The sequence below is a fragment of the Protomyctophum bolini genome (assembly GCF_963924005.1).
Source record: "Protomyctophum bolini genome assembly, chromosome: 19".
In the NCBI taxonomy this organism is placed as follows: domain Eukaryota; kingdom Metazoa; phylum Chordata; class Actinopteri; order Myctophiformes; family Myctophidae; genus Protomyctophum; species Protomyctophum bolini.
Genome location: NC_137880.1, coordinates 34,261,964 through 34,276,957, shown reverse-complemented (window position 1 = coordinate 34,276,957; position 14,994 = coordinate 34,261,964). Strand labels below are relative to the sequence as shown.

The 14,994-nt window shown below is 49.4% G+C and overlaps 1 protein-coding gene across 1 annotated transcript in view; it reads left to right on the top strand.

Annotated features, from left to right (window-relative positions):
• The window catches only part of tnfrsf21 (tumor necrosis factor receptor superfamily, member 21), a 53,352-nt gene extending 38,989 nt beyond the window's left edge, over nt 1-14,363 (top strand). The window contains exons 4-6 of the mRNA XM_080790954.1: nt 1,857-2,122; nt 11,507-11,780; nt 14,044-14,363. Coding sequence (XP_080647080.1) covers nt 1,857-2,122; nt 11,507-11,780; nt 14,044-14,273 — 770 coding nt within the window. The 3' untranslated portion in view covers nt 14,274-14,363. The remainder of the gene's footprint in view (nt 1-1,856; nt 2,123-11,506; nt 11,781-14,043) is intronic.
• Nucleotides 14,364-14,994: the final 631 nt, after the last annotated feature.

Sequence of the window (14,994 nt, the reverse complement as noted above, 5' to 3'; positions counted from 1 at the left end):
AGTTCACAGTGTTGGATGACCTATCTGAAGCAATGAAAGCTATTTTCATACTTATTTACTGAAATAAATGGAATCCAGTTGCTTCCTTCCTCGAGAATCAAACAAATCATGGAATGCTTTGGAAAATTGTCAGCAGTAATGTCAAGTATGCTGTGAGTCATTCTCTGTGGGCTAAACATGCCCAGACCACCTTTATGGTCCTTTGATTAAAGACTAGGCTAGCTGTTGCTGTGTGTGTGTGTGTGTGTGTGTGTGTGTGTGTGTGTGTGTGTGTGTGTGTGTGTGTGTGTGTGTGTGTGTGTGTGTGTGTGTGTGTGTGTGTGTGTGTGTGTGTGCGTGTGCGTGCGTGCGCGTGTGTGTACGCGTACGCGTGTGTGTGAGTGTACGTGCTTGCGAGCATGTGTGTGTTTGTTTGTGTTAACATGGTGTATATATAAATTGTAAATCAAAGTTTCTGTTTATGCAATGCCGCAGTTGTAGCAACACAGTGCGGAAGAGGGAGATGCGTGCGTCCAGTCCAGTCCAGTCCAGTCCACTCCACTCTAGTCCAGCGGCATCTTATTTTTAGTCATGCGAGTTGTCTTGACGGGCCGCAGAGATCCTCTTTCTGTGTTTGAGGAAAGCACGTGTCCTTAAACCGTGCCCCGTGACATAGAGACACATATAGCTGTGGCTGGCCGTACATACAGACTACTTACTGTAACTATAAACAGAGTACAAACGTCATTCCATAATGTACATTACATCACCCTCCTTCCCTCCGGTAGGTGCATGCCTAAAGCTGGATGCTAGTTTATGATTCATACCTAGGATCAAAGAACCCCCACACACCCTGTAAAGCAAGGAAACCCCTTGACATGAAATTGACATCCCATTTGAAAAAGATATGCCAGGGACCCCCATAAAAGATATGCCAGGGACCCCCATAAAAGATATGCCAGGGACCCCCATAAAACATATGCCAGGGACCCCCATAAAAGATATGCCAGGGACCCCCATAATAGATATGCCAGGGACCCCCATAAAAGATATGCCAGGGACCCCCATAAAAGATATGCCAGGGACCCCCATAAAAGATATGCCAGGGACCCCCATAAAAGATATGCCAGGGACCCCCATAAAAGTTATGCCAAGGGACCCCCATAAAAGATATGCCAGGGACCCCCATAAAAGATATGCCAGGGACCCCCATAAAAGATATGCCAAGGGACCCCCATAAAAGATATGCCAGGGACCCCCATAAAAGATATGCCAGGGACCCCCATAAAAGATATGCCAGGGACCCCCATAAAAGATATGCCAAGGGACCCCCATAAAAGATATGCCAGGGACCCCCATAAAAGATATGCCAGGGACCCCCATAAAAGATATGCCAGGGACCCCCATAAAAGATATGCCAGGGACCCCCATAAAAGATATGCCAGACACCCATAATAGATATGCCAGGGACCCCCATAAAAGATATGCCAGGGACCCCCATAAAAGATATGCCAGGGACCCCCATAAAAGATATGCCAGGGACCCCCATAAAAGATATGCCAGGGACCCCCATAAAAGAAGAATTTTATGGATCTAGCAGTGATTCCCAACCGTTTTCATTTCAAGGACCGCCAGTTTGACATGCATTGGGCTACGGACGGACCCCCCATTTAATGGCATTTCTATCTCCCGGGTCCCCCAATTTATATTGGAAAATCAATGTTGATTTACCATAAGAGTTAACATTTGGTTCCTATATCTTGTCATTTAGCTTAGTAGGGACCCCCTGAAACTCCCCCAAGGACCCCTGCAGGGGACTGTGGTCAAGGACGTGTATAGCACGCTAAGCGTTCCATTCTCTCCGTCCCTCCCTGCAGGTGTGGACATCCTGAAGCTGGTGGCCGCCCAGGTGGGCAGCCAGTGGATCGACATGTACCAGTCCCTGGCCAACGCCACGGAGCGCGAGGTGGCGGCCTTCTCCAACGGCTACTCGTCGGACCACGAGCGGGCGTACGCGGCGCTGCAGCACTGGACCATCCGCGACGGCGACGCCAACCTGGCCAAGCTGATCAACGCGCTGCACCGCCAGCGGCGCATCGACGTGGTGGAGAAGATCCGCTACGTCATGGAGGACAACCCGCACGTAGGTGCTAGTGTGTGTGTGTGTGTGTGTGTGTGTGTGTGTGTGTGGGGCGTGTTGCAGGGAAGCAGTTAGTTATGACCTTAACTGTCACTGCTCTCTCCATTCGGAGCGCTGTCAACACCTCTCCAGAGCACAGAGAACATTGGGTTCTGTATCCCCTGTCTTGCTCTCACAGAAACATTCATCTTCTTGGTATGGTAACGGTGTGGCCTGGCCTGGGGGGGGGAATGCCTCCATACAGAAGATCTTCTTGGTGTGATGTGGGGGGGGAATGCCTCCATACATGTCAAGGAGAAGCAGCTTCCAGTGTTACTGTTCTTCCAGATCTGTCGTCGTCATGCCCCCCCGGACCCTCATTACTTGATATAACTAACGCTCACTTCAGGATGAATTAAAGATGTCCAAATAGAACACACAGACACACAATCATGCACGCAGGTATACAAAGAAGAAAGCACACGCAAATGACAGTCACACGATGCACACACATTCAGACACGCGTAAAACTATTACGCACTCACGTGGCTACGCACAGACGTGTGTGTGTGTGTGTGTGTGTGTGAGTGTGTGTGTGTAAGCATGTGTGACTGCTGACACGCATAAACTTTATGCACACAACTGCACACACAAACACATTTACGCACGCACGCACGCATGCATGCACGCACGCATTGGGGACAGATGCAGACAGATTAGCCTGATAAAACAATACATCGTTCATCAACATCCTCTTAACCCCTCCATCTATCCATTTATCCTCCCTTTCTCTTTGCCTGCTTCCTAACTTTCTACCAGTTGATCCAAATCAAGTGAATACTTGTGTCCTTGGTGGCAATTTCCAAGGTTAACACAGTACAGTCCAAAGGCTTGTTCTCGGAAACATGGCAGCCATCTGAGATGTCTGTTTCAGACCATGTCGTAATTTCACCTGTCACCGCTGCTTAATAATCGACGGGCGATACCTGAGCGTTGTTTATGTCTCTCCTTCTCTCCCGGGGTCGATAGCAGATGAGATAGCGGCTAATAAATTGTTTGCTGAGGGAGGATCGTTTAGCACACGTGTGTGGAGGGGGAGAGGCGCACAGCGTGCTGCAGAGCACAAGACCGGACTGTAGTCACGTGATACAGCAGGTCTGTGCGTGTGTGTGTGTGTGTGTGTGTGTGTGTGTGCATGTGCGTGCACCTGTGAGTGTGTTTGTGAGAGAGAACAACAGCGTAATATGCAGAAGGATAAAGAGAGATAGAGAGAGGATGAGGTAAATGGAGGACGTGAATATCAGAGGGAAAAGGTGTAAAGAATGACAGCGATAGACGGAGAGCGCAAAGAGCAGCATAGCAAGCGGAAGCTATTATGAGACGGTCAACTCCAGACAGACAGACAGACACATGGTGACAGGAATACAGAACACGTGGGTCAGATTTATGTAGGCATTTAAAAGGTCACCTAGTATTGATCTCTCCACATCCTGGTGTCGGGTCACTGTGAGTGTCATGTCAATGGGCCTGTTATGTAACTGTTAACAGGACTTTGACAGGGAAATGTATTCTCAGTCAGTATTGATGGCAACAACAACACCTTACCGAAACAACTGTCTATAGTGGATTTAATATGCACAGGCATTCAAGTGGTTTTCGACGGTTTGGAGCACTTGATGAATTACCCTGCATTGCTGTGCTGCACAGAACTGCAACGTCCTACTCAGCATATTTTCACGGTTGTTCAGGTGCCTTTAGCGCCCACACGCAGCCTGGTGCTGAGGAGGACAACCTTTAGCGCCCACATGCAGCCTGGTGCTGAGGAGGACAACCTTTAGCACAGCACGTTGACGCTGGAGGAATGCAGACCATGTTGACCCAATGTGTACTTCTCACCGCAAGGTTAGGCAGAGTTATTTTTGTTAAGGTCAGGGGGAGGGTTAAGTTTAGATGTAAGTTAACGCAGACTGGCGTTGTGAGTCTACATGGTCAGCATTCCTTCTGCATTTCAATCGGTATATAACACACACACACACACACACACACACACACACACACACACACACACACACAGTACACACACACACACACACACACACACACACACACAGTACACACACACACACACACACACACACACACACACACACACAGTATTGCTTTCCTTCTCTCTTAATGTCAGCTTGGCTGACAACACTGAAGAGCTCTAGAACCTGATGTTGGATATAGGACATTGTGGACGGCAGCGATCCAGTGGACGTTGCACCACTCAGTTCACACGGGTGTGATTTTATTTATATCTATGGGCCTGCTGACTCTCCTCCAGCTCTCCTCTTCCGGTGGTGCAACAACTCGTCCGTGAAGTACGGCTGCAAAACTGTACACACACACACACACACACACACACACACACACACACACACACACACACACACACACACTCCCAACATTCCATCATGTGCACCGACCATTCTCACTTTGGAAGTCTTTAAGTTTAAAGAGACTGCATTTTTTCCACTGAGGCGGGATCGTGGATAGTTCATTTCAAACCTGGTATCATGTCAGGAACAGCTTTAACTCCTGACAGATGTTTCAAAACATGCTTTGGCTTGCTTTATCTGGGCCAGGGAGTCGACAGGACCACAGCAATTTGAGTGTTCATTTAACACAGAGAGTGTACACGCTTTGTATACCAACTAAACTAAAATGACATGACTTGCCTGGACTGAACATGTATACCGGTATGCTATAAATGACACCCGTAACATAATAGAAATCAAATTGCTTGGTTGAATACAGTTGTGATTAACATATTTATTGTTACACATTTCTGACACTTTTTCACAATGTGAAACATATTCCTGCGGCTCTAACAGTTTTAATACACAGAATATATATTGTACGTGCAGATGATTACAGTATGTGCAAAATTGTCTGAGATTGGGTGATTTTCAGGTCCCATTTTTGGACCTTCTAGTCAATCTAGTGTGTGCTGGGAAGAGTGTATACGAATGGAACCAAATGGACGCTCTTCGGAGACAAATTAACACTGGAGGCTTTTACTGTGTTTGTATACAGCCTGATCGAACCAAATGACATGATAACAATTACACATAGATACATACATAATCGGAAACAGCACTGTTTCGCTTTCTGTCACATGAGAGCCTCGAGAATCAATTTGTCGTGACCAATACATAAAAATGCAATTCATTAATACACAAGGCCAAGAGTGATCCATTCTGTGAGGACATGCTCTTTGTGATTGGTCTAATTGCATTCATTCACAGGAGACACGGTAACAAGAGAGCCACACAGAAGCCCGTCGTCAGACAGCGTCTCTCTTTTCATTCCCTCCATTATTTCCTTTCAACTCTCCAGAGTTGGAAAGAAAGTACGAGTCCATTTGGTTTCATTTTTAGCTCTCTCAAGAGATAAGAATGGGTATATTTTTTCTGTGGATGCTCAGAGGAGTGAGTCGGCCAGTTCGAACAAATCCCCACTTCAGATAAGAGACAGCGCTGTCCTTGCTTCCCAGGGCTACAGCCACAGCCATGCACAATGAGACCCAATTTCCTCTGTTAAGTGAGTGTTTACAACTCGGGTCCCGTTAAGACTGACATGCGTGATGCAGCACAACTCTGCTTTCCTTCCAACAGTAAATAATAATGACATCATTAAAACGCAAACCACATGCTTTAATATCCTGGTAAAGGACCGATTCTTCGGAGAAATGCCTGACTGTGATTAATTTAAAAGATGTTTTAGAAGAGACCGATGCTCCCCCAACCCCCACCCCGCCTCTCTGTCTAACTCACTCCCTCTCTCTCTCTCTGTCCCTCTCTCTGTCTCTCTCTCTGTCTCTGTCTCTCTCTGTCTCCCTCACTCCCTCTCTCTGTCTAACTCACTCCCTCTCTCTCTGTCTCTCTCTCTCTCTCTGTATCTCTCTCTGTCTCTCTCTCTCTCTGTCCCTCTCTCTGTCTCTCTCTCTGTCTCTGTCTCTCTCTGTCTCCCTCACTCCCTCTCTCTGTCTAACTCACTCCCTCTCTCTCTGTCTCTCTCTCTCTCTCTGTATCTCTCTCTGTCTCTCTCTCTCTCTGTCCCTCTCTCTGTCTCTCTCTCTCTGTGTCTCTTTCTCTGTCTCCCTCACTCCCTCTCTCTCTGTGTCTCTCTCTCGCTGTGTCTCTTTCTCTGTCTTCCTCACTCCCTCTCTCTCTCTCTCTCTCTGTGTCTCTCTCTCTCTCTGTGTCTCTTTCTCTGTCTCTCTCACTCCCTCTCTCTGTCTCTGTCCCTCTCTCTGTCTCTGTCCCTCTCTCTGTCTCTGTCCCTCTCTCTCTCTGTCTCCCTCACTCCCTCTCTCTCTGTCCCTCTCTCTGTCTCTCTCTCTCTCTCTCTCTCTCTCTCTCTCTCTGTGTCTCTCTCTGTGTGTCTCTCTCTCTCTCTCTCTCTCTCTCTCTCTCTCTCTCTCTCTCTCTCTCTCTCTCTCTCTCTCTGTCCCTCTCTCTCTCTCTCTCTCTCTCTCTCTCTCTCTCTCTCTCTGTCCCTCTCTCTCTCTCTCTCTCTCTCTCTCTCTCTCTCTCTCTCTCTGTCCCTCACTCTACTGTATTTGTGAGGAGATATCTCTCTCTCTCTCTCTCTCTCTCTCTCTCTCTCTCTCTCTCTGTCCCTCAGAGATATCTCTAATCTTCGTTGATATATGGGCGAGTGGCCCAGGGGGAAGTTGCAGTTGAAAGTTAAACAGAAACGGATTTCTTTTGTTTTGTGTTTGTGTGAATTAATCGAAGGCTTTATTCTCCCGAATGTTGTTGCCACACTGTCACACTGAATCACACAAGAACTTAGCCTCGTTCCCAGCCTTCACTCATCTGTGGTCATGACATAATGCAGTGTCTATAGGGGCGGGGTCATGACATAATGCCGAGTGTCTATAGGGGCGGGGTCATGACATAATGCAGTGTCTATAGGGGCGGGGTCATGACATAATGCCGAGTGTCTATAGGGGCGGGGTCATGACATAATGCAGTGTCTATAGGGGCGGGGTCATGACATAATGCAGAGTGTCTATAGGGGCGGGGTCATGACATAATGCAGTGTCTATAGGGGCGGGGTCATGACATAATGCAGAGTGTCTATGGGGCGGGGTCATGACATAATGCAGAGTGTCTATAGGGGCGGGGTCATGACATAATGCAGAGTGTCTATAGGGGCGGGGTCATGACATAATGCAGAGTGTCTATAGGGGCGGGGTCATGACATAATGCAGAGTGTCTATAGGGGCGGGGTCATGACATAATGCAGAGTGTCTATAGGGGCGGGGTCATGACATAATGCAGAGTGTCTATAGGGGCGGGGTCATGACATAATGCAGTGTCTATAGGGGCGGGGTCATGACATAATGCAGAGTGTCTATAGGGGCGGGGTCATGACATAATGCAGAGTGTCTATAGGGGCGGGGTCATGACATAATGCAGAGTGTCTATAGGGCGGGGTAATGACATAATGCAGTGTCTATAGGGGCGGGGTCATGACATAATGCAGAGTGTCTATGGGGGCGGGGTCCAAGCCAAGTGTGGAGATGTATTCCCCCCCATCTGGTCCTTGGTCTGCCACAGGGTCTCCTCCCTGGAGATGTATTCCCCCCCCCATCTGGTCCTTGGTTTTGTCACGGGGTGTGGAGGTGTATTCCCCATCTGGTCCTTGGTCTGCCACAGGGTCTCCTCCCTGGAGATGTATTCCCCCCCCATCTGGTCCTTGGTTTTGTCACGGGGTGTGGAGGTGTATTCCCCATCTGGTCCTTGGTCTGCCACAGGGTCTCCTCCCTGGAGATGTATTCCCCCCCCATCTGGTCCTTGGTTTTGTCACGGGTGTGGAGGTGTATTCCCCATCTGGTCCTTGGTCTGCCACAGGGTCTCCTCCCTGTGAGACCTGCACTGAGGGCCTCCCATAGGTGAAGGAGCAGCAGTTCTACTTTGATTCTCTCGCGGGTGACTGCACTTCTCTAAGGGAGATGCCAGCCGCTTGTATCCGCACCGCAACCGTGTTCTCTCGGTCATGACACACGATAATATAATGACCACAGGTGAGAGTGGGAATGAAGATTGCTCGGTAGACCGAGAGGCGTTGCCTTCTGGCTGTCTTTTCATCACAACACTAGTGCGGTACAGCGACAGTATTGCATAATGTTGAATATTATCCTCTGCACTCCCTTTAGTTGAGAGCCCCCCCCCCACCCCCCCCCCCCCCCGCCCAGCTGAAGCTCACTTACACCCCATTCCCCGAGTTATGCCCGGACAGAGATTCTGCTCACAGAGATTTGATGGCTTTATAGAATGATGATCATAATTAATGCACCTTCTTGGGTGAAATGAGAGATCTTGTGAGGTCATTATGAATCTAGCGACTAAGTTTGTGTGTAAATGTTTGTCTGCCAACGCAGGAGTGCCTCGTGCGAGAGACGGAAAGAGAGACAGATTGAAAAGAAGTATAGAGAGAGAAGAAAGGAATGAATGAAGACAATGAATGAGAGAGAGTATGCTGGCAGAGGCTTCCAGCCCACATAGCTACCAGTTTGGCCTGACATTGGGCACAATGGGCAGAGATCCAGTTTGGCCTGACATTGGGCACAATGGGCAGAGATCCATATAACCGATTTTCCACATCATGTCCCATCTAATCAAATCAGGCTAATGACAATGGATTGTCACTGTCAGTCATTGAACATCTCTTGCTGCAGGTCTGGGTCGAGGCTGGTATGTCCTCCCTGCGATGACCTCAGGTCTGGGTCCAGGCTGGTGTGTCTTCCCCGCGATGACCTCAGGTCTGGGTCGAGGCTGGTGTGTCTTCCCTGCGATGACCTCAGGTCTGGGTCGAGGCTGGTGTGTCCCTCCCTGCGATGACCTCAGGTCTGGGTCGTGGCTGGTGTGTCTTCCCCGCGATGACCTCAGGTCTGGGTCGTGGCTGGTGTGTCTTCCCCGCGATGACCTCAGGTCTGGGTCGAGGCTGGTGTGTCCTCCCTGCGATGACCTCAGGTCTGGGTCGTGGCTGGTGTGTCTTCCCCGCGATGACCTCAGGTCTGGGTCGAGGCTGGTGTGTCTTCCCCGCGATGACCTCAGGTCTGGGTCGAGGCTGGTATGTCCTCCCCGCGATGACCTCAGGTCTGGGTCGAGGCTGGTGTGTCTTCCCCGCGATGACCTCAGGTCTGGGTCCAGGCTGGTGTGTCCTCCCTGCGATGACCTCAGGTCTGGGTCGAGGCTGGTGTGTCTTCCCTGCGATGACCTCAGGTCTGGGTCGAGGCTGGTGTGTCTTCCCTGCGATGACCTCAGGTCTGGGTCGAGGCTGGTGTGTCTTCCCCGCGATGACCTCAGGTCTGGGTCGAGGCTGGTATGTCCTCCCTGCGATGACCTCAGGTCTGGGTCGAGGCCGGTGTGTCCTCCCCGCGATGACCTCAGGTCTGGGTCGAGGCCGGTGTGTCTTCCCGCGATGACCTCTCTGGCGCTGTGACCCGTCTTTAAGCAGGAGATTGACACACACTGGCAAATGAAAGGACAAAAAAACCAAACAAAAGTGTACAGTGTACAAACCAGTTAGGACCAGTTAGGACTGGTTCAGAAACCGCAAGGGGGAGAGAATTGAGGATGAAAAGACGAGAGAGACAGAAAGAAAGGATGAAATTAACCAGAAGCTAGAGAGAGAGAGAGATGGAGGGAAAAGCATGGGAGAGTGGGAAGAAGAATGATGGTACACATGTTTAATCAAACAAATATGGAAGAGATGGAACGAGAGACAAAGAAATGAGAGGCGTACGGACATAAGAGAAAGACAGACACTGTGAGAGAAAGACACAGTATCTGAAGGAAAGAGAGATGAGAAAGACGGATACAGTAGAGAAAGACATATCAGAGAGAATGACATATGCAGTGTGTATGTGTATACTATATCCTCTCTTACTCAGACCATTATAATGTTGTGGTTTTGAATGACCGTCTAATGTGAGTGCATACCAGTAAATACCATTAAATAGATACCAGGTGACTCGCATCTCGGCAAACTCTGTCACACACCTACTGTGCGTGTGCATGTGTGTGTGTGTGTGTGTGTGTGTGTGTGTGTGTGTGAGAGAGAGAAAAAGACAAAGATTCTGTGTTTCGCATGTGTGTGTGGGTGTTTATGTTAAAGAGTCTCTGACTATTAGTGGGTTAGAGGTAGAATTTGTGAAAGGGAGCGTGTGTACTTATGTAAATGTGTGTGTGTGTGTGTGTGTGTGTGTGTGTGTGTGTGTGTGTGTGTGCGCGTGCGTGTACTTGCGTGTGTGCGTGCGGTTTAGTACAGAGGTTGGAGCAGAACTGAGCCATCCAACCCACATATTGACGTGCACAGTCATGCGCACGCGCATGCACACGATCAGGATCAGTATGTTCTCCAGCTAGCAGACAGAACACTGCATACTCAGCCATTGTTTCCTCACAATGACGTTTGTCTCGATCCGTTCTCTCTCCTCACCTCCCCTCTCCACCCTCTTCCTCTCTCTCCTCCCTCGTTCCCTAAACCAAACCCCATACCCTCCCCTCTCCACCCTCTTCCTCTCTCTCATCCCTCGTTCCCTAAACCAATCCCCATACCCTCCCCTCTCCACCCTCTTCCCTCGTTCCCGGAACTAATCCCCATACCCTCCCCTCTCCACCCTCTTCCTCTCTCTCCTCCCTCGTTCCCTAAACCAAACCCCATACCCTCCCCTCTCCACCCTCTTCCCTCGTTCCCGGAACTAATCCCCATACCCTCCCCTCTCCACCCTCTTCCTCTCTCTCCTCCCTCGTTCCCTAAACCAAACCCCATACCCTACCCTCCCCTCTCCACCCTCTTCCTCTCTCTCATCCCTCGTTCCCTAAACCAATCCCCATACCCTCCCCTCTCCACCCTCTTCCCTCGTTCCCGGAACTAATCCCCATACCCTCCCCTCTCCACCCTCTTCCTCTCTCTTCTCCCTCGTTGCCTAAACTAAACCCCATACCCTCCCCTCTCCACCCTCTTCCTCTCTCTTCTCCCTCGTTGCCTAAACTAAACCCCATACCCCCCCCCTGTCTGTTCTTCCCATTTTGCCGCCCTTTCCTCGCTCCCTCCATCTCTCTCTCCGCTTGCTGTCTTCTCCGTCTAGCTGGCCTCTGCTCCCTCCATCTTTGCTGTTATTTCTCTCCATTTGTATCAACCCCACTACTCTCCATCTCCTCTCCATCTCCTCTCTCTCTCTCTCTCTCTGTCTCTCTTCGAGTCTGTTCTCCCTCTCTCTCTTTCTCTCTTTATATATAAATCTGTGCCACTTTGCCTTTTTTGCAAACTGTTAAAGTAAAGTATTCAATCAATCAATCTCTCTCTCTCTGTCTCCTTCCTTCCGTCTCTCCCTCTCATCTGCAGTTTGACATTAACCAGCTGTCGACCTCAGTGAATGTAAGCCAGAGCCTCAGTCCCATCCACAAGCCTCTGGAGTCTCCAGGAAGCAGCGGCGGCTGCAGCAACAGCAGCCGCGGGAGCAGCGTGGCGGGCGCGGCCGTCGGCGTGGCCGTGGAGCAGTCGCCGGTAGACCGCTCCAAGTGCTTCTTCCCCGACGAATCAGAGCCGCTGCTGCGCTGCGACTCCACCTCCAGTAAAGACTCCGCCCTCAGCCGGACTGGCTCCTTCATTACCAAAGGTGAGCGGAACGGAACTGGTCGGAATGACGTGTTCCTTCCATGGATGGGAACGGAACTGGTCGGAATGACGTGTTCCTTCCATGGATGGGAACGGAACTGGTCGGAATGACGTGTGACAGGATTACATTATACAATTGACACTGGGTGAAAAATAAAGGCGCTAAAGTGCCCAGCAGATGAAGCAGATTTTACTCTGAAAAAAGCCATTTCCTTGTGCACATTGTGCACAACAATGCACAAGGTCAACGCGGAAACAGTGATTTAGCGAGGGATTGTCTTTACTATTATCCTACACAAACAGATTATACTGTAAGAGTCACTGTACAATGTATCATTCTGCTCATTCAGCCGACCCCAAACTACTAAAACATCCACAGTGTTAATTTAACTGAGAGTGTACAATGGGTTCAAAGTTTGAACAAGGCAGTAACTGTCGCGGCCCTGTTCGATATGTTGAGTTCCTTCCGCTTTCCGCAGGGAGGTCACTCGGGGGACAGTTCAGCGCACTTTGCCACGTTATAGCAGCTAACGTTGACTGATACTGCCGTATTAGCCCAAGGTTTGATATCCGTTATCACTCTCTTTGTCCTTTTATTACTCTCCTCACCCAGGGCAAATAAAATCTGGGTATGTGATAGAGTATAGCATACTGTATATATAGTGTCTAGTGAGTGATGCAATAATCTTATGGTATTGATTCTTTGATAGCTTTCATGGTATAATTAAATTGAGCAAGTGAAATAATGTAAGTGAGAGCAGCGTTCGCTGCTGTTGCATTAACATTGGGCCCTGCTTGGCAGACAAACAGCTGGGCCCTGCTTGGCAGACAAACAGCTGGGCCCTGCTTGGCAGACAAACAGCTGGGCCCTGCTTGGCAGACAAACAGCTGGGCCCTGCTTGGCAGACAAACAGCTGGGCCCTGCTTGGCAGACAAACAGCTGGGCCCTGCTTGGCAGACAAACAGCTGGGCCCTGCTTGGCAGACAAACAGGGCCCATCCATGTGTGTGTTATAGACCTGTTGTCGAGCAGATGGACAGTGCTTGCAATGACGGCTATCTGTGATCTGTAAATGACAATATATGACGTACAACACCTCAAGTATAACTAAAAGTCTATATATTTGTCACTCCTTTAAGTCAAAACCAACAAGGACAAGCACACCCGTCCACTCCCCCTAAACACTCGCCACATTTACCAGGGGCCTCCTGGCATCGAAGACCTGACAGACAGCCTTGAAAGAAGCCATTTGCAGTGACTTTGATTCAGAACATGCCAGAAGTTTATATAATCCTCCATTTTAAAATCGCCTGCACTCCAAGGCCCCTGCTGAGACTTAGAGAGAGGCTTGTGTAGATACAGTATGTTTATAACAAGATATTAGGGATTTGTAACAACAGAGTTAGATTTACAACACAGCACAGCTGCGCTGATATTCCGTGATCAAGAGAGTACAGTCGGTACACGTTTTCATTCCAGGAAAACACAACACTACACTTAATTATTTACGTCCCCGTCCCTGGATGAAGGTGTGTTAATTAGTGACGTCACCTGGCGTTACGTTAACCAGAAATGCAAGCCTTCCCCTCAGCCCTCCAATGACACATGATGATTGGACACTGCTTTAAATGATGCTAGGCAGTGTTCTCCATGTATACGGTGTGTGTTTAGCACCCCCTTCTGGAAGCACGTTGAGTCACACCTTTAGTAGCATGAGAGGAACATGAAAGACATCTCTTTAAAGAAGTAGCTTTCAACACTTGTCACGCTAAGGTTAATTAATTATTCGGCATTTGAGCCACGGACAAACATTTGAAGAAGTTGTATAGCGGGTATGCACGTGACATCATCATCATACCCGGACGTTATGCAGGAATGCCTACTGTGTGGCAAAAATCTACTTTCTGGCCTCGACAGCCCAACATCCAAACAGAAAAGTCCTCTCATCGCATTGAACGACTTTAAACACATTCAATTAACTTTGCCACTCACTTTGCCACTCGATCTGCCATTCACTTTATGCATGCTCATACCCTCTATTGATGTTGGTACTGTGGTAGGAGACACAACAGACAAACGTTGATCAAAATAACAGTACTTCTCCATTCTCTACTTTTGTAGACTTCTTGTAAATTAAGTAATGCAGATTAGTAATGGTTTGTAATGGTTGTTTTTTTTTTTACACCCAAGAGTTAAATATCTATAAGGGACCGTGCACCACTGATTTAAAGCATCATCGTCCCTTCCCCCCCCCCCCCCTGCAGAGAAAAAGGACACGGTGCTGAGGCAGGTGCGCCTGGACCCCTGCGACCTGCAGCCCATCTTCGACGACATGCTGCACATCCTGAACCCCGACGAGCTGCGCAGCATCGAGGAGATCCCCGCCGCAGAGGACAAGCTGGACCGCCTGTTTGAGATCGCCGGCGTGAAGAGCCAGGAGGCCAGCCAGACCCTGCTCGACTCCGTCTACTGTCACCTCCCCGACCTGTTATAGAGCCAGACCCTGCTCGACTCCGTCTACTGTCACCTCCCCGACCTGTTATAGAGCCAGACCCTGCTCCACTCCGTCTACTGTCACCTCCCCGACCTGTTATAGAGCCAGACCCTGCTCCACTCCGTCTACTGTCACCTCCCCGACCTGTTATAGAGCCAGACCCTGCTCGACTCCGTCTACTGTCACCTCCCCGACCTGTTATAGAGCCAGGAGGCCAGCCAGACCCTGCTCGACTCCGTCTACTGTCACCTCCCCGACCTGTTATAGTTGGCGGTGGGTGAGGAGGAAAGAGTTGGGAAGAAAGAGTCAAGTCGATTTAAAGAATTGGGCTGCTTCTTGCATAATCCGCAAAACATTCTGGGATCAAAAGACCAAGAGATGTCTCATTCTCCAATTGATATTTCTGTCCTTCTGTTTTCCTTTTGGTCAAAAAAATCAACCCCCCCCCCCCCCCCCCCCCCCCAACCCCATCCTTTGTCTAAGGAAGACCAAATGAATCTCGGTGGGGCTGAACGTCATTTCCTCCCACAACCCTCGTAGGCTGACCATGCTGACCAACCTGACACCTCAGTCCTCTTTACCATCCCATATCCCTATCACATTGCCTTCCGGATATCCAATATCACTCTTTCAGCTCTTCAGTTCTCTACATGAGGCCTGGGTGCCCTGGCTGGGTACGTTTTAAAGGCAATGTAGATGAGGTTCATTGTGCAATTTCTAA